The sequence below is a fragment of the Myotis nattereri genome (genome assembly GCF_964212035.1).
Source record: "Myotis nattereri genome assembly, chromosome: 3".
In the NCBI taxonomy this organism is placed as follows: Eukaryota; Metazoa; Chordata; class Mammalia; order Chiroptera; family Vespertilionidae; genus Myotis; species Myotis nattereri.
The window spans coordinates 198,091,544-198,118,299 of record NC_138077.1 but is presented as its reverse complement, the minus strand read 5'-3'; the positions used below and the strand labels follow the sequence as shown (position 1 = coordinate 198,118,299).

Sequence of the window (26,756 nt, the reverse complement as noted above, 5' to 3'; positions counted from 1 at the left end):
TGTGCTGTGCCCGCCTGTGCCCGCTGGGCTGTTCAAGTGCAGAAAGTGTGGAGATGACATAATTTTGAATCCCCAGGCCCCGCAGACCTCCTGCCAACTTGTGACTTGTCTGCCCTGACTACAGGGTTGTGGTGTTGACCTTGAGCAGTGGGGGGTGGGGTGGTGGGGTGGGAGGGGTTTGTGTGTGTGTGCTCATTCCCCTTAAAAACAGGACCCTGAGCCTCCCTCTCCTTGGGCTCAGCTTGCCCTGGACCCTGTTATGTTGATCCCCTAGGAGTCCTCTTGGGCCCATGACTCAGAGAAGACCTCCCTATGGCCCTTACCATTCCCTAGGCCTCAGAGGTCCAGCCTCGTATTTGTGAGGGCTGTGTGTCTAGTGCATTTGGCAGTGGACAGCATGAATCCCAGCACATCTTAGAAGAGTTCTGGAGTTTCATAACCCAGGATTTGGGATTCTAAGAATCTCAGAATTTAGAATTGTAGAAGCTCAGAGTCCAGAAAGTGAGATGCGAGGCAGTTCAAGGACATCCATTCTAGTGGGTTTTAAATCTTTTTAAAACAACAGAATGTGTCTTCAGAACATCAAATAAACCTCCCCTGGGAGCCCAGCATGTGGAGCCGCTGAAGCTGAGTCTCTTCGGAGCCCAGTGGGGGCTTCTGAGACTGCTCCCCTCCTACCTCACCCCCCACAGGCAGCCCCAGGACACTGTTCTGCATGCATCTTAATTGAGAATTGGAGATTCTCAGGCCCAGAGGGGTCATGAACCTGCCCAAGGTCACCCAGGGAACCAGACTCAGAGCCCACTCCACCGGCTCTCCACCTGGGCTCTGGCTCCTGCAGCCCCAGCTGCTGCCAGGCTGGGCGCACATGGATGAGTTGGCGCTGGGTCTCTGGGCTGCCAGGAGCAGATAAGTGGGATCCAGGGAGATGAGGGAAAATTGGCCAGGGCCCCCTTGCTGGAGGCCAGGCACCAGCCTGGAGAGATTCTTCCAGAGAGTCTGGGGTAGGACATGCCAGCAGTGGGGTGGTGGCATTGGGGTGGGAGGTGGCCTGCCCAGGGCATTAGGCTTGACTTTTCCCTGGCCTGCTTTCCACATAGCTTCGAGATACAAAATATTTTTAAAGCATCATTTGTTTAGTAGTTACTCTGTGCCAGGAGCATCTCAAATATCACATTAGTTATTGAGTACCTACTGTGTGCCAGGCACTATCTGGCTCGGGATACATGAGAGAACATTTCCTTCTTGGACCCTGACTTACGAAGAGGGTCTTACTCCCTTTTCATGATGAGGAAATTGTAATTGAGTGACTTGCCCATGTCACTTGACTGATAAGTGGCCGGGTCTGATTTGAGCACAGGCCTGACTGCAAAGCCTGAGCACCCCTCATGGACAGGGATATGAAGGGTCTCGTCACACTGGGCGCAGTCGATGCAATAAGTGGCAAGTCCCTATGCTTCTCCCCAGCAGGGGACTTGGGAGTTCACTCAGCGGGGGGTGGGGGTGGGGTGGGGGGGGGAGGGGGGCTGGGATCTGGAACAGATGGAGAGGGGTGTAAAGGCGGGGTCAGATATTAGGGGGTTGCATGTGATATTTGAGGCCCTAAAACATCTACCCTCAAGGAGAGAGGATGGGCAAAGTGAGGGATGTCACCCATCCCTGCAGAGAAAGCATTGGGTCCAGGAGACAATGAGCCAGAGATGCTGCCAGGCCTCACTAGGAAACCCTCAGTTTATGCAGCTGCTACCCCATAAACCCTTCAGGCAACCCCAGAGGCTGCCAGCATCCCCTTTCCTCTAAAAGCCATTCAGTCCCATTCTATAGCATGTTACTACCCCTCCTCTCCCCGCCCCACAACCATTCTACCTGGCCTTCGGGGTGCATTGTGCTCCTCAGGGGTCCTGCAGTCTGTACTGTGGGGTGTCAAGTGTCAGAGCAATTTTGGCAGGGATGGGAGTATTCAGATCAACTTGGGGTACAAATGTAATGGACAGATTAGGACTTTGCTATGGGAGGGCAGATACTCAGTCACCGCCCTGTGCACTCTTGTTGGAAGAAGGTCGCTGGGGGTGGGGGATTATGGGAGACAGTCAGGGCCAGCTGGGAAGAGGTGTCAGATGCTCCATCCGGTCCTGCCTGCATGGACAGTGAGACTGGCGGAATCTGCCCCGGGACTCCAGAGCTGGGGCGGCCGGGAGGCCTGGTCTACCCCAGACCCCAGACTCCAGACCCCAGAGTTCAGGCTGGGTCAGATCCCCTTGCTCTGCCTCTAGAGCCCCTTCCCCTTCCCTTTGCAGCACTTTCTTTTCCTTGCACTTTTTCATTTATTTACTTGCATTGCTTTACTCGATGTTCATCTTCCCTGCCGATTGAGCTCTGTGAGGACAGAGAAAGTTCTGGAAAGTTCTTGGCTGTGCATCCCCCAGAGAAGAGCCAAACCCATGTTTCCTGCTGCTTAAACCTCACAACAGCCCTGGGGGTGGGGGTATTATTACCATGACTTGTTAGAGGAGGAAGGAAAGCTCATGGAGGTGCAGATGTCTTAGTTTCCCTTATTTATGGATTTCTCATTCAATGAATTATTTACCCAGGGGTTATAATGTGCTGGGCACTGTCCTGGGTCCCGGTGATCCAGCTGTGGGCAGGATCCTCTTGTGCTTTGTAGTTAGTGGGGAGCCTTGCATTAAATTAGAAGAAGCACAAATGGATAATTACAAATTGTGAAATGAGCAGGGTGCCTGGGTTGGGAGCAGAGAGAGGGATTGTGGGGGAGTGGTCAGGGAAGGTCCTTTCAAAGTAATGACCTTTTAGGGAGACTAGAAGAATGCTATTCTACCACCCCCTCCTTCAGGGCCTCTGTTACCAGCCACAGGGCCCTGCACCCTCCCCTCTGTTGCTAGGATGGATGAAGCATGCCCGGTGACCTGGAGCCAAGCTCCTGCCCTCGCTGGCCTTCAGTCTCCCGCCCTCTCTCCTTCCCTTCCCCTAATCTGCAGGATTTCCTTGTGAAAGGCCGTTCGTTAGGGTTTCTGCTGATGGGGTGATGTGGGGGCAGGTGAGTGGAGGCCCCTGGATGTGGCCTCAGGAGAGAGCTAGTTCTGGGGCCAGGGTCCTGACCCTGCTCTGGACTCCACTAGAGACCCCCAGAGAGTCTTGGGAAGACCATGGCTGTCTGAAACTGAGCCTCCTCGTCTGCCTCCTCTCTGTGCTCTGTGGTCATGGCAGGGCTCTTGACTCAAGCTGTGCTTTGGGTGCCCATGAAGGGCGACCTTGCTCCTTTAATGGACCCCACACCCAGGGGCAGTCCAGATGGGTGAGGGGCCCCCAAGGTTTGCCCCTGATCCCTCTCTACCCTGCCCCAGCCACTTTTCCCCTCCGAGACACAGGTGTACGCCAAGGACTGTCACCTCTCAGGGATAGAGAGGCCTGCAGGTGTGAGGGGGATTGGGACTGAGGGGCGGGGGCTGTCTGCAGAGGTGAGTATAGTTGCCTTGAGTGTGTGAGTGGGGGATGTCATGTGTGTGAGTGTACACATGTGTGTGTATTGGTGAATATGTGCCTGTGTATCTATCTCAGTGTGTGTGTTTAAATATGTGTGTCTGTGCATGTGAGTCCATGTCTGCATTTGTGAGTGCATGTAGTGTCTGTGTGTTTCTATGTGTGTATCCATCTGAGTGTGCAGGCCTCCGTGTGTGTGCACGTATGCACATTTCTCTCTGTGTATGCGTGTGTGAATGACTGAGAGCTCTGCTCCCCCCAGGCGCTTTCCCCAGCCCCTTCACACTCGAGTAGCAGACCCAGGGAAGGTTTTGGAAGGGACTTGGGTCCTGGTCCTAAATAGTTGAGCCTGGCCAGCCCCCTCCTCAGTCTGGAAAGCACCCAGCTCCTCCCTGCTGGCTGGGTGCTGCCTTGGGCCCAGCCTTGTGGGCGGACCTTGGGCCCAACTGTGCTTTTCTCTTTGCACGCTGCCAGGAGAGACCACTATGCGTACTCCTACTACCCGTAAGTAGCTCCGCGGGCCTGGGCCCTGGCCCCTCGGTGGGAGCCCCTGCCCCATCCCCTCCTGCTGGGCTTGGGCGCCCACACCCTCTCCATGGCCACCTCTGCCTCTGAGCTTCCCTCCTCTGTCTGACTCTCCTCTCTGTGTTGACCTTCTCACGTGGAGGTCACATGCACTGGCTTTGTAGTCAGAGTCTCAGGTTCAGACCTGGCTCTGCTGGGTCACCCCAGCTAGTCACTTACCCCACTGAGCCACATGACCTTTCACCCCTGAGGCAGCCCCTTGTGCTCCTGAGCCATTCCTGCTGCTCAGACCACGTCTGTGTCAGGAAGGCCCTCACACAGGCCGCTCTGGGTCCACCGCCGTGTGTGCACGTGGGGGGCAGGCCGGTGCCCACACTGGCAGCTCTGCACATGCTGCAGACAGCACTCAGGTCACCAGGGGCCCCTTCTTTGCTGGGTGGCCCAGGCTCCTCAGACCCACCGTTTCCTGGGAGCTTCCTCTGGGCTCAGTTCTTCACACAGAATCCTCACACCAACCCTGAGGAGTAGGAAGTAGAATCCCATTTTACTGATGAGCAAACTGAGGCTCATAGAGGTTAAGGGGCCTGTCAGAGGCCACAGAGCTGGGGTTGCCACCAGGCCCCTGTCTGACTCCACGGCCTTCTGATGCTCTGTCATCTGCTTCTGTCTTACCTGATTCTGCAAACCTTCTAGAACACTCCCCCCACTACTGCTTGTTGTCCCTCCTTGCAGAGCAGGCTCAGATGGTCCTGGGCCAGCCCAGAGGATGGTGGTCTCTCACCTCCTCCTCCATGGACCCTCTACTTGCATCGACATCCCCCAATGTTACCCTGGCTTTTCCAGCAGCCACACCCCCATCAACTCTCTCAGCCTCCCGCTCAGCTTTCACAGGAGCTGCTGACAAGGCAGCTCTCCCTCCCTCTACCTGTGCGCTTAATTTTTAACCTAAATGCAGAACTTTTCCGAGTGTCCGTATTACATTCCATCTGCTTGGTCCCACCCTGAGATCAGCAGGAGGCCTGCCGTGTTTGATGTCCCTCCCGGGCTCTGTCCCCTGTGGACCTGGCTGGTTGGTGTTGGTATCCGAGTAGGCCAGGAGGGCGGCACAGACCCTGTGGTTCACACTGGAGACCCCTCCTAGGCCAGTGTCCACTCGTGACGGAGCCTCATTGGGCACCGTTGTTCAGCCAGGTTGACTGGCTGTCCTCTTTCTTCCCCGTGGTTTGCTGGTGTCTCCCCGTCCCTCCCTCTCTCTGTCCCCTTTCCCCATCTCTCTTTCCTTGTCATCGTTCCTTTACTTCCTCTCCCTTTCCCCCTCTCCCTCCTCCTCCTCTGCATCTTAATTCTCTTGCCCTCTCTCTTTTCCTCTTCACCTCTTTCCTTCCCTTCTTCCTCCTTTTCCTCTTAGGATGATGGTCAAGGTCACGGCCACAGAGGTTTCTCCTCACCTGCCCCCAAATTGGTCTTTGGCTGTGCCCTGGGCCACAGTGAGGGCGATGCCCAGAGCCTGCGGGTGGGGCTGGGAGTAGGAGGCCTGGCCCACTGAGCCGTCTCTGGTCCAGGCTGAGAAGGCTGTGCCTACTTCAGTCACAGCAGCATTGGTCCCCAGCGTGTACACAGAGCCATCTTCTCAGCACAGGAAGGGGTCCTGGCAGAAGAGGCATCCAGAGGTCCTCCTGTCCTTCCTCTGCCCTGGGAGCTCTTGAGCCAGGACAGGCTGATTGGAATTTGTCCTGCTGGGATGACCCCTCATTGACCTCTTTATCTCCACAGTAATCAGTGTCCCCAAGCCTTCATTACCTGAAAGTCCATTCTTAATGCTACCCCACATCCTGCATGCTGTGGGGCCGAGCAAATGAATAGTTCTCTTGTCTTGAGCCTCCCCTATGATTGGGCCATCACTCTTCTTCAGTCTCAAGTGGGTCCCAGGTCACTTCCCCATTGCCTGTTGCTTGGCCCCTGTTCATGGAATTGTGTCCCCTGCCTCCGCACCCTTCCTCCCACTCTCCTCCGACTTCCCTGAGTCACAAACTGCCTCCTCATCTGGCTGGAGGCCTGGACCCTCTCCAGAAGCTCTGCCCTCTGGGAGGGGCGGGGCCTCTTGCCTTCCCGCTGTGCTGCTTCTAGCAGTTGGATGGGCTGGTGGTTAGTGGTGGGAACATGGACCCTGTGTGGGTCTCTTTACAAGTCTAGGTGGCCGGTGGTGGGCCCATCCTGGGAGTTTGGGGGTAAGAGCAGCTGGTTGGAGCCCATTGTGGGCCCAGGGGAGGACTCCTGAGCTTGGGCTGAGCGCTAGTCAGACCCTCTGCCAGGAAGGAGGGGTATAGTCCATCCCCTTACACGAGAGAAAGGAGCTCCCGGGCAGGTGTCTGGTGAGGGCAGGGAAGGCGGATGGAGATGGGCGTGCTGGGCTGGAGTGGGGACAGCCGTCTTCCTAGTTTGGGGCGGGGTGACCGTCTGCCACGTCACCCACATGGGCCCAGAGTGATTTTTCCTCCCATTCCTGAGGCCTTGGGGCAGGTTCCCACTGCTGCTCTGTCCCTTGCTCTCAGCAAAGGTCCCCAGGAGAGGGCCCCTGCTCGGTCCTTTTTTGCGGGGGAAGCAGCAGCTCTCTGAGTCTGTTGAGTGAAGGATGGAGGCAGAGTCCCCTCAGCATCCAGAGATGCTTCTAGAATGGCTCCTGGCTTCAAGGCCCGTGAGTGCTGGGCTCCTCGTCCTCTTCTGGGCACAGGCCTGCCCAGCTCAGCACCCCTGTCTCCCATCAACCCCACTCTGCAGGAAGCCGGTGAACATGACCAAGGCCACCGTCAACTACCGCCAGGAGAACACGCACATGATGAGCGCCGTGGACCGGAGCTTCACGGACCAGAGCACCCTGCAGGAGGATGAGCGGCTGGGCCTCTCCTTCATGGACGCCCACGGCTACAGCCCCCGGGGTGAGTGCCCGGGTCCAGGCCCCTTCCTCGTGGCTCTGGGGCTCCTCACGTCAGATAAGTTCTGTAATATCCCCCACCAGACTTGAAGCATCTATTGTGCTCCTGCTGTGTACCAGCACTGGTCCTGGAAATGCAGAGAAGGCACAGGCATGACCTTTGCACTGGAAGAGCTTTAGGAAACATGGCCTTAGACACAGACTCATGGAGGAGGAATGTGAGAGCCTGGGTTCATTGTGGGAAGTGCCTCAGGGACTCAGGAGTGTGTGTGATCAGAGAGGATCAGAGCAGTCCCCTGGCTTATGGAGCACCTGCCGTGTGAGCAGCTGGAGACCAGTGGCGAAGAGGGATTACTCTGAAGTCAGATAGACCTGGGCTTGCATCTCAGATCCCAGAAGCTGTGTGATCTTGGGCAAGTTGCTTAACCTCTCTGGATGTCTGCTTCCTCCTCTGCTCTGCTGGTAGGGCTGCTTGAAGACTAAATGAGATAATGTGTTTACATCACTCGTGCTGTATCTGGCAAGCAAGAAGAGTATAGAGAATCAGTTGTATGTGTTAGCGGCTTGTCATAACGCACTTCATCACACATCTCTTTATTCCGTTCCGTGCTGATTTGTACAAAAGAAAATATGTAATATTTATGAAGATCCTAAAGTCATAATAATACGACGAACACCAGTGAACAGGTGCCCCTCCCCTATCCCATACCTCCCTCTTACATGTAACTATTCCCCTGAAATTGGTGTTTATAGCTTTCTTGCCATCTGGGGGGTAGTTTTCCTAGTGTGCAAGCATCCCCAGACAGAGCATTGTAGAATTTTTCTTGCTTTGGAGCTTTATAAAAATAAACTCACTCTATTTTTCAGCTCCCCATCATGTTTCTAACATTGACCCAGATGGAAGTTTCGCTATAGTTCATTTATTTTCTCTGATGTGTAGTTTTCCATTGTTTGAATCTACTGCAATTTATTTCCCTATTCTGCCATCCATGGACATTTGCTTTGTTCCCCGTTTCCTGTTATTACAAATGAGGCTGCTGTGAACATTCGGAGATGAATCTGCAGATGCACCTGCACAGGAGATGCTAGAACTGCTGGGTTATGGAGTGTGTGTGCTTGTTCCACTTGATAAGACAGCGCCAAATTGTTTTCCGAAGTGGCTCTGCCTGTGTTCGCTCCCAGCAGCAGTGCATGCGAGTTTCCTTTGCTTTACATCACGATCAGAATTTGCCAGCCTTCTTCACTTTTGCCAAACTGGCTCTTAGAAAATGGTAACTCTCTATAGGCTTAATTTGCATTTCTCTGATTACTAATGAGGTTGGAGATATTTTCACATCATTACTGGCCATTCAGGTTCCTTAGTCCCTGAAATGCCTGTTCATGTCTTTTACCTAATTTTCTGTTGGTTTTTTTCTGTTGCTTTCTTAGTGGTTTTTAAAAGTTCTTTATATATTTGGGATGATAATCATTTGTGACTTATGAATTGCAAATATCTTCTCTCAATTTGTGAGTCATCTTCGCAGGTTATTTATAGTGTCTTTGGATGAATAGCTTTTTATTTCAGTTTAGTCAAGTTCATCCATCTTTTAGAGTTCTACTTTTTGTAGATCTTAAAGATTTCTTCCTTATGTAGGGTCATAAAATATTTTTTACTATCTCTATAACCTTTTTTCGTTGTTGTTAATCCTCACTTGAAGATATTTTTCCGTTGATTTTTAGAGAGAATGGAAGGGAGGGGGAGAGACAGAGAGATAGGAACATCGATGTGAGAGAGGTCGATGGACTGGTTGCCTCCCGCACGTGCCCCAGGGATTCAGGGATCGAGCCTGCAATGGAGTATTGTGCCCTTGACCAGAATCGAACCCGGGACCCTTTAGCCCAGTGATGGCGAACCTTTTGAGCTCGGCGTGTCAGCATTTTGAAAAACCCTAACTTAACTCTGGTACCGTGTCACATATAGAAATTTTTTGATATTTGCAACCATAGTAAAACAAAGACTTATATTTTTGATGTTTATTTTATATATTTAAATGCCATTTAACAAAGAAAAATCAACCAAATAAATGAGTTCGCGTGTCACCTCTGACACGCGTGTCATAGGTTCGCCATCACTGCTTTAGTCCATGGGCTGACACTCTATACACTGAGCCAAACCGACCAAGGCTAAAACATTTAATAATTTGCATTTCACATTTAAAGCTTTATCTATTTGTGATCGATTTTTGTGTGTAATATGAATTAAAGATTTTATTTTTTTTCTATGAGGAAAACCAGCTGTCCCAGCATCAGGCATTATAGTGCATACTTTCACTACTGATTTGCAATGTCACCCTTATCAAATGTCATATTTCCAGACATATGTGGATTGTTTTTTGGCTCCCTGTTCTCTTTCATTGGCCAATCTGGTGATTCCTGTGCCAACACCACATTTACTAACTTCTGTAATATTGTATCTTGATATCTGAAACATCAAGCCCTCCTGACTTTGTTCTTCATCAGGGATGTCTTGACTATATTTGTGCTCATTCTCTGTCTTATAAATTTCATAATTATCTTTTCAAGTTCTTTGGAAAACTTTGTTAGATGGATTTGTATTGAATATGTAGATCAATTTTGGGGGAAACTGACATGAAACTTTCTTTCCATTTATGAATATGATATACTAGAGGCCCAGTGCACGAAATTTGTGCCCTTGGGGCGGGGGGGGGGGGAGGAAGGGGGACCCCTCAGCCCAGATTGTGTGAGGGTGCAGGCCAGGCCAAGGGACCCCACTAGTGCATGATTGGGGCTGGGGAGGGATGCAGGAGGTTGGCTGGCTGGGGAGGGACTGCAGGAGGGCTCCAGGGCATGTTCGGCCCTTCTCGCTCAGTCCTGATCAGCAGATCCTGGCAACAAGCTAACCTACCAATTGGAGCGTCTGCCCCCTGGTGGTCAGTGCACATCATAGCAAGCTGTTGGGTGACCTTAGCATATCATTAGCATATTACGCTTTGATTGGTTGAATGGCTGACCGGATGACCACACACTTTTATAGGATATCACCCCATTTATTTAGGTCCTGAATGTCTTTCAATTATTCTTTCCACAAAAATCTTATACATTTTTGTTAGGTATACCCCCAGGTCCCTTATATTTTTTATTTATATTGCAAATGATACCTTCTTTGTGCATGTGTGGTAAAATACACATAACATGAAATTTACCATCTTAGCCATTTTTAAGTGTACAGTGCAGTGTATTAAATTCATTCACAGTGTTGTGCAGAGTTTCTGCCATCCACCTTCATGGCTCTCTTCACTTGTAGACTGAAATTCTATGCTCCTTAAATAATAACTCCTCCTTCCCCTCTCTTCCCAGCCTCTGGCAGCTACCATTCTACCCTCTGTCTCTATGATTTTGACTATTCTATTATCTCATATAAGTGTTTGTGTTTTTGTGACTGGCTTCTTTCACTTAGCATAACGTCCTCAAGGTTTCTCCATCTTGTAGCATCTTTCAAAATCTGCCCCCCCCCCTTTTAAAGGCTGAATAATATTCCATTGTATATAGAAATCACATTTTAAAAATCCATTTATCTGTCAATAGACACTTGGGTTGCTTCTATATTTAAACTATTGTGAATAATACTGTTACGAACACGGATGTCTGTGAGACCCTGCTTTCAGTTTGTGTGTTTGTTTGTTTTTTTTAATCTATATCCAGAAATGGAATTGCTGGATCATAAAGTAATTCTATGTTTAATATTTTTTTGAGAAACCGCCATATTTTCCACGCGGCTATACCATTTTACATTCCCACCAACAGTGTACAAGGGTTCCAGTTTCTCCACATTCTTGCCAGTACTTGTATTTTCTGCTTTTTTTTTTTTTTTTTTTTTTGATAAATGCCATCTAAGGAGAGTGGGTGGGATCGCGTAGTTTTGATTGGCATGTCCCTAATGTCAAAGGTTGTGCATGTGCTGTCTGTGCATCTTCTGTGGAGAAATGACTGTTCAAGCCCTTTGCCCATTTTGAATCAGGTTTTTGTTGTTATTGTTGTTGTTGAGTTTTAGACACTCTCTCTCTATAGTCTGGATATTAATTCCTTCTCAGATATCTGATTTGCATATATTTTCTCCCATTCTGTGGGTTACCTTTTTATTTTGTGAATAGTATCTCTTGGTGCACAAACATTTAAAATTTTCATGAAGTCCAATTTGCCTTTTTTGTGTGTGTTTTTTTGTTGTTGCCTGTGCCTTTTAGAAATCATTCCCACCCTACATTTTCTTCTAAGAGTTTTATAATAAAGCTTTAGGTCTCACATTTAGGCCTTTGATCCATTTTGACTTAAGCTTTGTATATGGTGTTAGATAAGGGTCCAACTTTATTCTTTTGTTTGTGGCTACCCAGTTTTCCCGGTACAAATGGTATACTTTTAAAATATTACATGTCTAATTGTTGCTTGTATAGACGATGTAGTTGATTTCTGTATGTAACTAGATCTCATATGCATACTTTTTGATAAAATTTCTCATTAATTATAATTTGTCTGTAGAATCTTCCAGATTTTCTCAGTACAATCATAAGAACTGCAGATAATGACAGTTCTGTTTCTTCTTTATTTCTCACTCCTTTCCCTCTTGTCTTTCTGAATAGCACTGGTTGGGAACTCTCGTACTGTGTTAAATGGAAGTAGTAATAGCTGGAATTCTTGTCACATTTTCCTGATTTTAAAAGGAGTGCTTCTAACATTAAACACTGAGAATGGCACTAACTATAGTTTTTGGTAGAAACGTTTTATCAGATTAACAAAGTTCCTTCAGTTTTAGGTTGCTAGGACATTTTATTTTAAATGGGCATTAAACTTACCAAATCCTTTTTTCTGCCTTATTGACATATTTTCCCCCCATACCTTGTTAATGAGGCAAGTGACATTTTGCTTTTCTAGTGTTAAAGTAACCTTTGAGTCCTGAGATAAGTTCAACTTGGCCATGTTGCATTAGATTTTTTATGTATTGCTGGATTCAGTATAATTATTATATCGTTCAAGTTTTTAAAGCTGCATTTTCTGAGTGGGATTGTGCTATCTTTGTTTGGTTTCTGACATCAAAATTCTGTTAGTCTTATAAAATGCATTGAAGTTTCTTTTCTTTTTTCCTTATCATGGAAGATCGGAATAAATGTCTCCTTGAAAGTCTGATGGAATTCATCTGTAAAACAATCTCTTTCTGTTCTTTTCTCTATGAAAAATTTAAACTTTTAATTCAACGAATTTAAAGGAGTAAAGGATTATTGAAGCTCTCTATTTCTTTCTCGAGCCTCTTTTAGTAAGTTAATTTTTTTCTAAGAGTTTGTCCATTTCATTCAAGTTTTCAAATTCATTGACATGTAGTTCCTCATCATGTTCTCTTTGTGGTCTCCCTCAAATTTTCACCGCATGCGTGGTAGCTGTTATCAACGCTTCATGTTACAAACAAGGAAACAGAAGCTCAAAGAGGCAAAGTCACTTGTCCAGGTCAAAGAGCCAGGAAGTGGCATAGCCAGGATTTAAATGCAGGTCTTTCTGAGTTGCAAACTTCTGTTTCTACTGTATCATGCTAGGCCTTGAGCAATGGGTATGATTCGGACAGGCAGAGATGGGAAAGAAGGGGCGTTCGTGGATGAGGAACAGCACGTGCAAATGCACGGGGTGGGCATATAATCTTTATGGGAAAGCAAGGAGAAGTCTGATCAGACTGAAAACTCCAGTGGGTGTTGGGGAGAGTGGGAGGGGAGGGTGATGGGGGCTCACATCTTGCTGCTGTGAGAGACCCAGAGGCAGGAAACCCGGGCTCTGCTCCCAAGGAACTCACTGAAGGGCTGGGGAGACAAGGCCGAGCCAGGGGAGTCAGCGCCAGGCTAATCGCCAGGTGGGTGATAGGGAAATCGCCAGGTGGGTGGTGGGGACTACCAGTACTGCCAGGGTTTTGAGAAGATACACCTTTGGGCAGGGGTGGCCAGGTTTTCGGCTGAGATGGGTAAGATTTGACTGATGGTGAGGAGGGAGTGGGCACTGAAGGTGGGTTGCAGGACGTGGGTGAAGAGGTGACATCAGGGGAACTCAAGGAATTTTCTGGAGGCCGGAGCTGAGCCGCAGCGCCTTCTCTCTATTTCTCCAGGCCCCACCCTGCTCTAGCCTCCACTTTCTTCTTTTCTTTCCCAAACAGTGTAGGCCAGATCTGGGAGGTTTAGAACAGAAAGCCATGTTGATTTGGATGCATGCTCATTGTGCACATGTTAAAATCGGGACTTCTCGTGCTGAGCAAATGGTGGCAGGCGGGCTGTGAATGTTCCCAAGGTGTTGGGATGTGTCCCTGTTGTCTCTGAAATCCTGCCTATGAGAACCCTCAGAGCCTCTGGGCCTGGCCATTCAGCACTCGTGATCCGTGCCTCCTTGTGAGGCTGCGTCAGGCTGCCCAACTTTCAGGGTCTCTGGGATGAGCTGCTGGATTCCCCATCACCTCCTTTACCCTCTTCGCTACCGGGAGAGCCCTCCATAGAGCTGTCCGCATGGTTTCCACAAAGAGCTCTAGGAATCCTCCCCACTCCCCGCCCCCCTCCCATCTTGGAGTTCGAAGAAATCCAAGCAGAAATCCTTTGTTTGGAAAGCTTTGCACTTGTGTGTTTGCTGTAGTGCAGTTTAGAATTGTCAGGTCCTGGACCGAGATCCTACAGCGGAGAGGGACTAAGGCAGGAAGGCCTCCTCTTGTCAGCCAGCTGCCGCGGCTCTCTGAGACTCAAGGGTTCCTCCCTTTTCTGGAAACTACTCCTAAGTCAATAGCTGCCATCTGCAGGCGCTCATCATGTGCCCGGCACGGGGCTGCGCGCTTCACGCACATTCTCTTATTTAATATTTACATCCTCAGGTTGGAGAGTAACAGGTCTTTGTTTTTTCATTTGACTCGTGAAAGTGACAATTCGGAGAGAGTGACATCCCCAAGGTCACCGGCAGAGCTGGGGTTTGATCTGCGGCCTGACTCCAGAGCCTGTCTCTTAATCGCCACATTACACTCTGTTCCCTGAGGGCGTTTCATGAAACAAAAAAGCTCTCGCAGGCCGGGGGTGAAACATTGCTGTATCCGCCCCTCTCTTGGAGATTTAAAATGCACACGACCATGTTGGAAGCCCTAAACAGGTCTTCCAGGAAAAAAACCTGCTTATTATTTTTAAACCAGAATTTCAAAGGTTTCCTTAAAACGTAGAACCCCTCTTTGTCCTCCTCCTCCTCCTCCTCTTTTTTTTATTTTATATATATTTTATTGATTTTTTACAGAGAGGAAGGGAGAGAGATAGAGAGTTAGAAACATCGATGAGAGAGAAACATCAATCAGCTGCCTCCTGCACATCTCCCACTGGGGGATGTGCCCGCAACCCAGGTACATGCCCTTGACCGGAATCGAACCCGGGACCTTTCAGTCCACAGGCCGACGCTCTATCCACTGAGCCAAACCGGTTTCGGCCTCCTCCTCTTTTTAATGGAATACCACTTAGTCATGTGACATGACTAGTATTTTCTGGAACACACTTAGGCAACGGCTGCATCAGGCAGGTCTCTCATCTTTGACTTCAGTTTCCTCATCTGTAAAATGTAGCGTTTGGGCATCTGGCCACGATGGCGTAACAGGCACTCGACTTGCTCTCCGGCTGTAAGCCACTAGAAATCTGGACAAAAGATGTGAAGCAATTGTTTTCGGACATTGAATGGCAGCAGCTCAGGACTTTGATTCTTGAGAGAAGAGACACGGATAAGCCCTGCCTTGGAAACTGCCTTTCTGCTTGGAGCCCCTAAAGCCAGTTTTCAAACCCAGCCCAGGAAGGGGGGCCCAAGCAGGACCCGGCAGTCTTCTGATTTGAAGGGACAGGGACTGGAGTTTGGGGAAGTCGGGGTGTGCAGGGTGTGCCTGGTGCTCATTCATTCATTCATTCATTCTATCAGTGAGTCATGAGTAGGAATTAGAGGCCAGGCACCACTTGGCTGAGATCTGAAGGAAGAGTGTGAGTTCACCAGGCAAAAACAGGAGGGGAAGGGTGTTGGAAGCAGAGGGAACAGCATTTGTGAAGGCAGAGGGAAGGGTGGGAGCTGGTATGTAGGCCCCACTGGCAGTTCCCCACTCTCCCCTGCCAGCTCAGACCTGGGCAGAGAGTAGCTGTGAGAAATTCGGGGGGCTGGCCTAGAGTCCCCCACCCCTTACCCAGGACAGGAGGGGAAGGAGTGTTAAATAAGTGTGCGGGAGTGAGTGTGTGAAGGTGGGAGGACTGAGTGGGCTGTTTTCTCAATCCCAGGACCTGATCTCAGGGACCAGGTGGGACATCCTTGGAGGGATTGACCGGAAGAGTCAGGGAGTGGGTTGGTCAGGGGGGAGGGTACAATTTTATTGGGGGGCACTATGAATCTCTCCACCTGTTCCCTGATTGGCTGAGGCTGCTGCACAGACTGACAATGGAAATGCTTGCACAGGGAAAATGTCTCTATTCAGGTGCCTTGCGTTAATCTGCAGAGGGGGTGGCCTCAGCCGCTAATTTTGGGATTTGCTTATCTTTGAGTTTTGGGATTTGCTTTTCTTTGAATGGGGGTAATTGCTGGGAGTTGCCAGAGTTCCAGATTGTTCCCTGAAAGAGTGAGGAAGGATGGGGCTGTCACAGGCTCTGCTGAGTGCTGTCCCCTTCAGGGAGATGGAGACGTCACAGAGGTCTGGTCCTGGGAGGGAGCAGAGGGATGCAGTGAGGGGACCACAGGATCACAGCAGGCAGGGCTGGACCAGGAGGGCCCTCAGAGGTCACATGATCTGACCTGCTCATTTTACAGATGGGAAAACCCAGATGCAGTAGGGAAGGCACTTGCCCAAGGTCACATGGGCGGGCCCAGCGAGGCCGCTTGGCTACTGTGAACCACCCAGCCATCCTCCACGTTGCCCATGCTCCCTCCTTCCCTGGCTCCTGTAGTCCCTCAGGGGCTCCCCAGGCTGGGCCTGTGTGTGTCAGGAACCCCTTTCCCTTCTCCAACTGCAGGGGACCAGCGTGGCAATGGGGTCACTGAGGCCAGCAGCCTGCTGGGGGGCTCACCCCGGCGTCCGTGTGGCCGGAAGGGCTCCCCGTATCACACGGGGCAGCTGCATCCTGCGGTGCGTGTGGCCGACCTCCTGCAGCACATCAACCAGATGAAGACGGCCGAGGGCTATGGCTTCAAGCAGGAGTACGAGGTGCAGGGCCCCAGGCCAGCCAGGGCCCCTCACCAGGGCCTCGCCTGTTCCTCATGTGCACCCTGCCCTTGCCGACCCTCAGCCCCCTCCCAAGGGACTCTTGCTCTGATGGTCCCCAACTTAATTTAATTTCTTTTACTTGGCCCTGATCCTAACCTCAGACTTAATCTGATTTCTCACTTGTCTCCTAAACCTGACTTGAAATCTGACCTTGAATCTTACCTTCATTTCCATTCTGATCAAGCTCCTCATCCTATTCCTAACAGGAACCTGACCACCAACACTGACCCTGACCTCAAACCCCCCGTCTGACTCTGACCCTGACTGTCATCCTAACCTCCATTTAACTCTAATTTGAATCCGTCCTCCCTCTCTCTAGACCAGCGGTTCTCAACCTGTGGGTCGCGACCCCTTTGGGGGTTGAATGATCCTTTCACAGGTGTCGCCTAAGACCATCGGAAAACACATATATAATTACATATTGTTTTTGTGATTAATCACTATGCTTTAATTATGTTCAATTTGTAACAATGAAATTGGGGGTCACCACAACATGAGCAACTGTATGAAAGGGTCGCAGCATTAGGAAGGTTGAGAACCACTGCTCTAGACTCTGACACCACCCTTTTCCTAATCTTAATTTGACCCTTACTTTTACCTCATTTCCCAACTCAAACCTGGATTTAACCTAAACCTGATTCTTATCTTAAAATGTCTCTGAATTCTCGTTTTTCCCCCTTTTCTCACTCTCTCCTCCCCCACTGCTGCTTGGTTTTGAACCAAGCTGATAAAGGGATTTACAGTGACTTTATCTTAGGCTCCAAGTTTAACCATGAACCTGGCCCTTATCATGGTCCCACCAGCATCCCGCTGAGAGGATAGGGTTCTTAGGAGTGGAGGGCTTCTCTCCCCACTGACTTCCACTTTCCCTTCTGGCAGAGCTTCTTTGAAGGCTGGGATGCCACAAAGAAGAAAGACAAGGTCAAGGGCAGCCGGCAGGAGCCCTTGCCTGCCTGTGAGTGCTGGGGAGGGGCCTGGGGTCTGGGGCAGTGGGTGGGGGGCAGGAAGGGGAGGACAGCCAGAGGGAGCCACGTATTGAGTGTCTACCATGTTCACGCCGTGTGCTGAGCGTTACACCCATTACCTCACTTATTCTTCTCAATAACTCTGTCACGTGGGACATATTATAACCCCACTTTACAGGTAAGGAAACTGAGGCGTGGGACGTTAAGGTCCTTGCCCAAGGTCACAAAGCTAATACTTATCTGTGTAGCACACGACCTCTGGCCTTCATGATGCTGTAGCCCAGACACTAACCAATGGCCTGTCCTGTCCCTCGTGGTCTACAGACCTATTGGTCTGTTTCCTGGCTGCCTTGCCTCTGCCCCACATCTGGCTTCCAGGAAGCCTTTCCTCTTAGCACCTGCTCTGGCTCCCCAGCTCAGCCCCTGCCCACCCCATGGCCCCTGCTCTCTGCTTCCAGATGATCGGCACCGAGTGAAGCTCCACCCGATGCTGGGAGACCCGGATGCCGACTACATTAACGCCAACTATATAGACGTGAGTGCCTCTCCCCTGCCATCTCTGCTGACCTGGCCCTGCTCACTCCAGGCTCCCTGTCCCCGCAGGGCAGAACCTGTCAGGGGATACGTGGGGATCCAAATGGCTGGGTTCTGAGCGCCCCTGTCTCCTGCATCAGTGCCAGGGAGCTCAGCAGGGGGACAGAGTGGGCGCAGTCATCAGGAAGGCCTCCTGCAGACTTCGGGGCTTGGCGGCCTCAGAGATGCAGAATAAAGGGAGGAGGGTAGACAGCGAGGCTCAGCCGTGAGGAAGGATCCGCTCTCGGTGAGGGGCCAAGGGGCTTGGAGCTGGGATTGTCATGACACACAGTGAGGCTGAAGGTAGGCAGGGGCTGGAGTGTGAAGGCCTCAAATGACAGGTGAAGGAATTGGGGCTTTTCCCCAAGGGCACCAGGGAGCTGTTAAAAGTTTTGACCGTGATCAGAGTGGTACCTAAGGATAAGAATTCATATTTATTCAGCACGTCCGGTATGCCAAGCACTGTGCTAAGCACTTTATACCAACTATTTAATTTTACATAATCCCTGCAACCACCCTGGGACGTAGTTAGCATCATGACCTCCCTTTATAGGTGAGGACTCTGGGGCTCAGAGAGGTGAGGCTCCCTCTCCTGGGTCATACAGCTAGTGCCTCCGTCAAGAAGGGACTCAGATCTCAGCCTGTGTCTCCAAAGCCTTGGCTGCGAACTGTGAGGCCCTCCTGCCATCACTGCAGCACCTGGGTCTGGCTGACCAGCGGGCGGGGGTGCGGGGGGGTGCGGGGGGAGGAGGGGCCAGAGACAGGGCAGGCAGCCAGGAGGTCTGGCCTGGGTGTGAAGAAGGGGTGACGAGTCTACTCCCACATATGGCGGAGGGTGAGACAAGACACTGGTCAGACTCCCTCACCCTGTAGCACGCCAGGTTTGGGGGAGAATCATTGATTCGCTTAGCAGATATAATTTGAGCACCTACCATGTACCAGGCATTGTGCTGGACACCAGGGATGCAGTAGTGAACAAGACAGACACGGTGCCTGCTCTCCTTGAACACGTACGTTCTAGTTGGGGAGACACATAACTATATACACAAGTTCAATGTCAGATCAGAGGGGACAGCGCAGGCCAGAAAAGAGGAAGGACTTTCCCAGGTCCCACAGCAGGTTAGTGGCAGGGCCACACAGCCACGGTCAGCCCTGGTCGGCTGCCTGGAGGAAGGAGGGCTTCGCTGGCTTTGGGCGGCTGCAGAGGAGAGGGAAGGACACCCCAGGGAGGGAGGAGCGTGAGCGAAGGCCTGAGGTGTGTAGGAGGAGGAAGGGGTGCATTTGGGAGGTGGGGTAGTTGGGGATTCTGGGGATGACCTTCTTCTCCCTGTTCTTCACCCCCTCCTGGGGGCCAGGCAAGCCAAGCTCTATTTCCCAGAATGCCTTGCCTTCTCCCCCGCCTCCCATCCTCTCCTGGCTGGGATATGGGCGGGGCCTGGCTTCTCAGACTGAAGCAGCTTTGATGACTGAGGCCTTTCCTTGATCTCCTCAAGGTCCCAATTGGCTTCTTCTTGGGCCCCAGCAGGGACACGCCACTACCCTTCCCTCCCCCCCCCCCCCGCCCCCCCCACTGCCTCCGCTCTGCCTCCCCTGCTCGCATCGCCCATTCTGGCCACTTCTGCGCTCCGTCCACCTCCATCTGCCTCTGGCCTAACATCTGTCTCTTTTGCTTTGTACTGTTCCCTCACTGGAATCATTAAGATTCGGATAAACCGTGAAGTAAGTATATCTCCCCTTCCCCGTTTCCTCTGCCTCCTGTCTGTCTGACGGCTGTATCTCAGATTCTCTCTCGGTCTCTGGCCTCTTTCCCTTCACTTGTGTGCCCCACACCAACCGTCCATTTCAGCAGCCGGGCCGGGGGCCGTCCAGGGCTGCCGACTCGACACTGTCCCTGTTGTAAGCAGCTCCCTGCCATCCTCCAGTGCCCTGCGGTGGGCAGCAGGGTTGGGTGCCCCCGCAGGCCCTGTTATGCACCAGCTACCACCTTCTGTCATCTTTGTCCACCAGCCCGTGCTGTGCCCCAGTCCTCTCACTAGCCACACCTTCGGGGGCCCTGGGAAGGATGGGCAGGGGGAGCTGCCTGGGGGCCCTGTCTCTGCTGCTTCGGGGTCAGGATTGTTTTTCAAGGAAGCAAGACAGCCATGGTCAGTCCCCTTAAAACTAGTTTCCCTGGTGTTCCAATCCCTTAGTGATGAGTTTGCTTGAATTCAACCCCAACCACTTTGCCCTCAATTTAGCCCTAATTTGAATGTTTTATTTTGGGGGAGCAGTTTGGCTGTTCTATTTTTAATACATTGTGTCATCTTTGGGCCTTTAAGACCATAAAAAAAAACCCAAATTCATCTAGTGATCCTCTGATTTGATTTATAGATATACTAGTGGCCCAGTGCACAAAATTCGTGCACGGGGGTGTGTGTCCCTCAGCCCGGCCTGTACCCTCTCCAATCTGGGATCCCTGTGAGATCGGGCCTAAACTGGCAGTCGGACATCCCTCTCACAATCTGGGACTGCTGGCTCCTAATCGCTCACCTGCCTGCCTGATTGCCCCTAACCACTCTGCTTGCTGGCCTGCTCCCCCCCAACTGCTCCCCCCCACTGGCCTTCTTGCCCCCAACTGCCCCCCCTGCCGGCCTGCTCAACCCCAACTGCCCCCCTTGCCAGCCTGCTTGCCCCCAACTGTCCCCCCCCACCCCCGCTGGCCTGATTACCCCCAACTGCCTTCCCCTCCTGGCCTAATCGCTCCTAACCACCTCTGCTTTGGCCCCATCACCATGGCTTTGTCTGGAAGGATGTCCAGAAGATCTCCCAGAAGGTCTCCTGGTCTAATTAGCATATTACCCTTTAATTGGTATAGATTATTTTCATAATATTTGATGCCTAATCGGATTGCTTGCTATTTTGTGGGTACGTTTTCTATTTTAACTTCCTCATTTCTTTAAAAAATATTTTTCTTGATGATTGCAAAAATATGGCTCATTATCAGACAACACGGAGACGCCTCACATAAAGTGAAAGTTCCCTGCAGTCACATCTGCTGGAGGTGACCAGTTACTGCAGATGTGCTCCCAGACACCCCCTTACATTGGGGGTGCTTATTCTGTAAGGTTCCCAAATTTTAATGGCGCATTAGACCCACGAAGTGCAGTGGCTGCACTGGGCCCTCGCGCCTCCATTAAGAGGTGATGAATATAGGTGGTTATACTTCTGTATGCCCTGTTTCCACACAACACACAGCCCCACCCGCTTGGCTCTTTGTTGTCAGACCCTTAAGAAACACCCTCAGACGCCTCTGCTTAAAGGCTTCACACAGCAGTGCTGCCGTGCTGTGCTAGCACATCATCCTCACCGCACTCCGCAAGCTGGGGGACCACGTTTGGCAGATGAGAAAATCGAGACTTAGAAAAGTTAGGTGACTTGTTCACAACTGCATGGAGCCGGGCCTCCACCCCAGCCTGAGCCCTCAATCCTCACACTGGACTGTGGTTCTTCCCCTTTGGGGAGCATCAGGAGCCCTGGGGGTCTCACCCATGATGCAGGTGGTCGGTCTCCCAGTTCCACCCGCTTGGAGGCTGCAGGGAGGGGTGGGGGCGGGGTCAGGCTCCTAGGACACGCTGATGCCCTGGAGCGCCCAGAGCTCTCTCTCCCATGCTGGTCTCTGAAGTGGGTTTGCTCAAGACGGATCCCTTCTCTTCCTTTAAATCTGATTGTTTTAGCCGAAACCGGTTTGGCTCAGTGGATAGAGCGTCGGCCTGCGGACTGAGGGGTCCCGGGTTCGATTCCGGTCAAGGGCATGTACCTTGGTTGCGAGCACATCTCCAGTGGGAGATGTGCAGGAGGCAGCTGATCGATGTTTCTCTCTCATCGATGTTTCTAACTCTCTATCTCTCTCCCTTCCTCTCTGTAAAAAATCAATAAAATATATTTAAAAAAAAAATCTGATTGTTTTAAACTTTCTACTTCACTGTCCTCTATGTAATATAATTATGCAATAATGCATGTTCACAATTAAAAAGGTAATGTGCATATATTGAGGGTTATCTGTTTAAAAACTTGCACTTGCTGACTAGCATGTGGGCGGGTGCTGGGTCCTGCAGAGAGAGAGAGAGAGAGAGAGAGAGAGAGAGAGAGAGAGACAGACAGACACACACGGATGGATCTGAAGAGGCTCTGGCTCCCATGTGGGCTCTCAGGCAAGTGGGTTTTATTTTAGGTGGAGTAGCCTGTTCCCAGCTTGACCGGCACTGGGGAGGGGGCAGCACTGGTGCACCCTTGCTGGGCCCTCCCCTCTAACCCCAGCTGCCCAGCAGCTCTGCTGAGGACTCAGAGCAGAGACAGTGGCTCGGGAGACAGCAGAAGGGCATTGGGCTAGACCGGGAGGAGCCCGGTAGTGAGGGCTGAGTGAGTCTGGGCGGCTTTTCATTATTGGTGTCTTTGACTGTGTTGTGGGCTCTGAGATGCATGTCTCCTATTATGCCGAGGAGAACCGAGCTTAGGGAGGCTGAGAGTCTGGCTACGCCAAGTGTTTTGAGGCCCAGCATCAGCACCACCGGGGAGGTGGTTGGAAATGCACAGTTCCGGGCCCCACCCCAGACCTTCTGCAGCAGAATCCGCCTTTTAACTGGACCCCCAGGTGCACACGAGAGGCTGAGAAGTGCCCTTTAGGCTCTAGAGCAGCGGTTCTCAACCTGTGGGTCGCGACCCCTTTGGGGGTGGAACGACCCTTTCACAGGGGTCGCCTAAGACCATCGGAAAACACATATATAATTACATATTGTTTTGTGATTCATAACTACGCTTTAACTATGTTCAATTTGTAACAATGAAATTGGGGGTCACCACAACATGAGGAACTGTATGAAAGGGTCGCGGCATTAGGAAGGTTGAGAACCACTGCTCTAGAGTCACATAGCTACTACTTGGCAGAGCTGTGACAAGAACTGGGTCAACTTGACTCCAAGGATAAGATTCTTAACCTCACAGTAAACCACCTTCTGCCCCAGAAATTCTTGACATCCACACTATTTGGATCTTGAAAGATAAGATACTCTTGGACCTTTGAAGTAGTCGTAATAATGATAGTTATGTTGATTAAGTACTGACACTGTGCTTGCCTTGGTGCCAAACCCTGACATATGTTACTTCACTCTTCACAACAGCCCGGGGAAGTACAGTAGATACTGGAGTCTTTCCAGTCGTATAGATGTGAACATCGACGCGTAGAGAGGTGAAGCGATTTGCCTAAGGGCACACAAGTTAGCAAGAGCTCCACAGAGCTGGCTCCAGGGCTCCTTGGGCCTGGGGTGGAGGAGTTCAGGGAGGGCATGAACTTGAGACAAGTGGCTGACCTTGGTGGTTTTCTCTTGCTCCAGCCCTGCAGGACTTCTTATATGTAATCCCGTACCTTTGTGATACCCTGGGTATCTCGTTTGGGCAGGACCTCCTGGGCAGCTGTGGCCCTGGGGCAGGGGTGAGGCAGGGGTGGGGTCTGGCCAGTGCCTCTTCTCTGCCTGAGGGCCCTGGGCATGGAGAATGAAGTAGCTTTTGGCATTTCTAGTGGGAGATAATTCAGGTAAAGTGCTTAGCACAGTAGGTGGCCTTAACAGGGTCTCAAAATTTATTACTGATTTTTAAGGATTTAAAAAATATTTATCTAAGAACCATGAGTAACCCGTGTTCATTTGCTCCCAACCTGAATCCTTCCTCTGGGCCCCCAAACTCTGGGTGACTGAAGTAGACGGGGCGCTGTCCCTTCTGGTCGCCTCGCGTGGGCTGGGATCGCTGACAAGACCCAGCCCTGGGTCTCTGGGGCTTTGGGGACAGGGCAGGATCACCCTGGATTTTATTTTTCTCCAAACAACAGCTGGGTTGCCAGCAGATTGTGGATACCTGTTCCCAATTTATGGATGGGGAGACCCTCTAGGCCCATAAAAGGAGTGTGTCCTCCCTGGGGTCACACAGCAAAGATGGGTCTAGACCAGTGGTTCTCAACCTTCTGGCCCTTTAAATACAGTTCCTCATGTTGTGGCCCAACCATAAAATTATTTTCATTGCTACTTCATAACTGTAATGCTGCTACTGTTATGAACCGTAGTGTAAATATCTGATATGCAGGATGGTCTTAGGCGACCCCTGTGAAAGGGTCGTTCAACCGTCAAAGGGGTCGCGACCCACAGGTTGAGAGCCGATGATCTAGACCCAAGACACTGGTGTCCCAGCTGCTTTTCCCTTCTTGCTTGGGGACTGGTGGGACAGGAAGTCCTGGGGAAAGGGAGGGGCAGTGCTGGGGGTGGGGTGTGCTTGTTCTGGGGAGAAGGGCGGAGGAGACCCTGAGGTCTCACTGCTCCCTCTTCTTCGTTCCAGGGTTATCACAGGTCAAACCACTTCATAGCCACTCAAGGTACCTGGCACGTCTGCCCGTGTGACCCCGTGCCCCCGTGTGCCGAACGCCCTCAGCCACCTTCCTGTCTTCCCTACCGAGCTGCTTGACTCTCTGTCTCTCTGCTGTTTCTGTCTGTCTGAGCCCCAACCTGGCTGTATCTTCTGGAATCTGGCTGTTAGTTTGTACCTGCCTGTGCTTGTGTCTCCCTGATGTGCCCAGTCCATCTGTAGCTCCCTGTCCATCTGTCTGTCCCCAAGGCGGTGCATGCAAAGGGGCTAGGCAGGCTCAGTCCTCCGAGCTGTGGGTTGTACCCCAGTCTGGGGGCCGCCTGGGTCCCTCTGGCTGTGTCTTTTCCTTCCAACTGTGCATTTGTCCATCCTTTCTGGAGACTTGGGCCGTGGCCCTCCAGCGCTGCCTACTGGGTTCCTCTCAAGATGACCCAGGTCCCCAGCCAGGCCCTCCCTGGTTCTCCCCGTCCCCAGGGCCCTCCAGGCCTGAGTTGGCAGTTAGTGGGGGTGTGGGTGGTGTGTGCATGAAGCCCCCCTTGGGACTCAGGAGCCTCCTGGCCGGGAATGCTGATGCCGGGCGGTGGGGGTGCTGGCCCTGGACGGAGACCTTGCCTCAGGGACAAGCACCCTCTGTGCCTCCAGGGCCGAAGCCCGAGATGGTCTACGACTTCTGGCGCTTGGTGTGGCAGGAGCACTGTTCGAGCATCGTCATGATCACCAAGCTGGTGGAAGTGGGCAGGGTAAGCGGGCTGTGGGGCGAGGGGCATGGCAGGCTGAGGGGGCAGCGAAGAGCCCGCTGAGCCTGCCCCGTGGGGACTCTAGGTGAAGTGCTCGCGCTACTGGCCAGAAGACTCGGACATGTACGGGGACATCAAGATCACGCTGGTGAAGACGGAGACGCTAGCAGAATACGTTGTGCGCACCTTTGCCCTGGAGCGGGTGAGTCTCCTGTCACCTGGTGACTGGGGGGTGCCTGATGGGGTGGGGCAGAGCCCACCTCCCCACCTCCCCCAGCCCAGGAGCAGGAGGGGGAGGAGGGCATTGCTGCCCTCCCACTAGGCAGCTGCCTGGTACCTGCTGGGAGCACCGTGATAGGGCGAGAAGCTGTCTTTGCTGGTGACTTCAAAAGGAAGTCGAGGTACCGAAGATGCTGCGATAGTTGCTGGTTGTTGGTCTTACTGTGTGCGGGACACTGCTGAGAGTGTCACACATGCTGTTTCAGCCCCGAAAGCTCTAGGATTAGGCATTTCCCATTAGCCCCATTTTACAGACAAGGAAAAGTGAGGCTCAGGGTGGTGACATCACTCATGAGAGGCCACAGGGCCAGTGGACAAATCCTCCCATACATGATCCTATTTGATCCTCTGTAAGCCCCTCTGGTCTTCGTCTTAGACTGAGAGCCGAGCATCAGAGCAACAATCTGGTGTGAGAGGTAGGTGTTCACTGGTGCAGGGCAGGCATCAGGCAGACCCGCCCAAGTCCTAGGTAGCTAACCTGGGGCAAGGGCTTTCTCCTCCACGAGCCCTAGTTTTCTCGCTTGTACAAGGAGCCTTAGCACCCGCTCCTAAGTTCATTATTGGGACTGATTGAGATCCTGGCACACAGCAGGCGTCTAATAGATGCCCGGGGTGACTAACTGCAGTTACTGTTGTCTCCCCAGAGAGGCTACTCTGCCCGGCACGAGGTCCGCCAGTTCCACTTCACAGCGTGGCCGGAGCACGGCGTCCCCTACCACGCCACGGGGCTGCTGGCCTTCATCCGGCGCGTGAAGGCCTCCACCCCGCCTGACGCTGGGCCCATCGTCATCCACTGCAGGTGGGGCGCTGGGGGTCCAGGAGAAGAGAGGCTGGGAGTGGGGTTGGTTCAAGGTCCTTACAGGAGCTGGACGTTCATTCTAACGGGAGATAGAGGAGAGGAGAGAATGACCCCCAAGGGCCCTTTGAACTTTAGCTCTAAGGTTGGCACCCTCATGTCCTCCCCAGAACCTGGGGAGGCCCTTGGCCCAGACACAGGAGACACCAGAGACCTAGAGGCGTTGAGCTTGGCGGCACCAGGCAGGGTCAAGTTCTGTTTGTTTCCGTTCAACAAGTGTCACCTACGCCTGCAGGCTAGGTGTGGCCCAGGTGCTGGCAAGGACTTGGTCTTCTCTTCTTTTCTCCAAACCCAGGCGACTTTCCTCACCCTCGGCCTTCTCACCTCCTGCAGCTCTCCTGACTTCTCCTTGGTTGGGTCCCGTGACCCCCAATTGCCCTTTCTCTCTCTGCTCTGCTTCCTCCTCTGCTCATCTTCCTTCTTCCTCTTACGTGGAGGCCCAGTGCCCCGTCCTGTTCCTCCCCCAACTATTCCCCTCCCCCCCACATCCTCTTGGAGAGCTTCACCTCTGACCTGTGGCCCCTGGACCTCTGTCTCTTGTCCTGGCACCTCTCCTTGGCTTCTTATCAGCTCCCCCAATTCCACAAAGCGGGCTCATGCCACCGCTTGCCCTGCCACCCGCAAACCAGCTTCTCTTTGGTTTCTTTAGGCTTCTTTAGGATACCATCTTTATAGAATAAAACTTCATCCATGAATAATATACTTGAAGCAACATGCACAAATAAGT

General features: G+C 51.8%; 1 protein-coding gene across 1 annotated transcript in view; it reads left to right on the top strand.

The window, feature by feature from the left end:
* The window catches only part of PTPRU (protein tyrosine phosphatase receptor type U), a gene marked incomplete at its 5' end in the record, with an annotated part of 81,952 nt that overhangs the window by 43,131 nt on the left and 12,065 nt on the right, over positions 1–26,756 (top strand). Inside the window, 10 exons of the mRNA XM_081086100.1 lie at positions 3,973–4,002; positions 6,802–6,959; positions 15,982–16,172; positions 17,112–17,187; positions 17,656–17,732; positions 19,472–19,489; positions 24,131–24,167; positions 24,800–24,897; positions 24,980–25,096; positions 25,818–25,972. Of these exons, the coding sequence (XP_080942226.1) occupies positions 3,973–4,002; positions 6,802–6,959; positions 15,982–16,172; positions 17,112–17,187; positions 17,656–17,732; positions 19,472–19,489; positions 24,131–24,167; positions 24,800–24,897; positions 24,980–25,096; positions 25,818–25,972 (957 nt within the window). The remainder of the gene's footprint in view (positions 1–3,972; positions 4,003–6,801; positions 6,960–15,981; positions 16,173–17,111; positions 17,188–17,655; positions 17,733–19,471; positions 19,490–24,130; positions 24,168–24,799; positions 24,898–24,979; positions 25,097–25,817; positions 25,973–26,756) is intronic.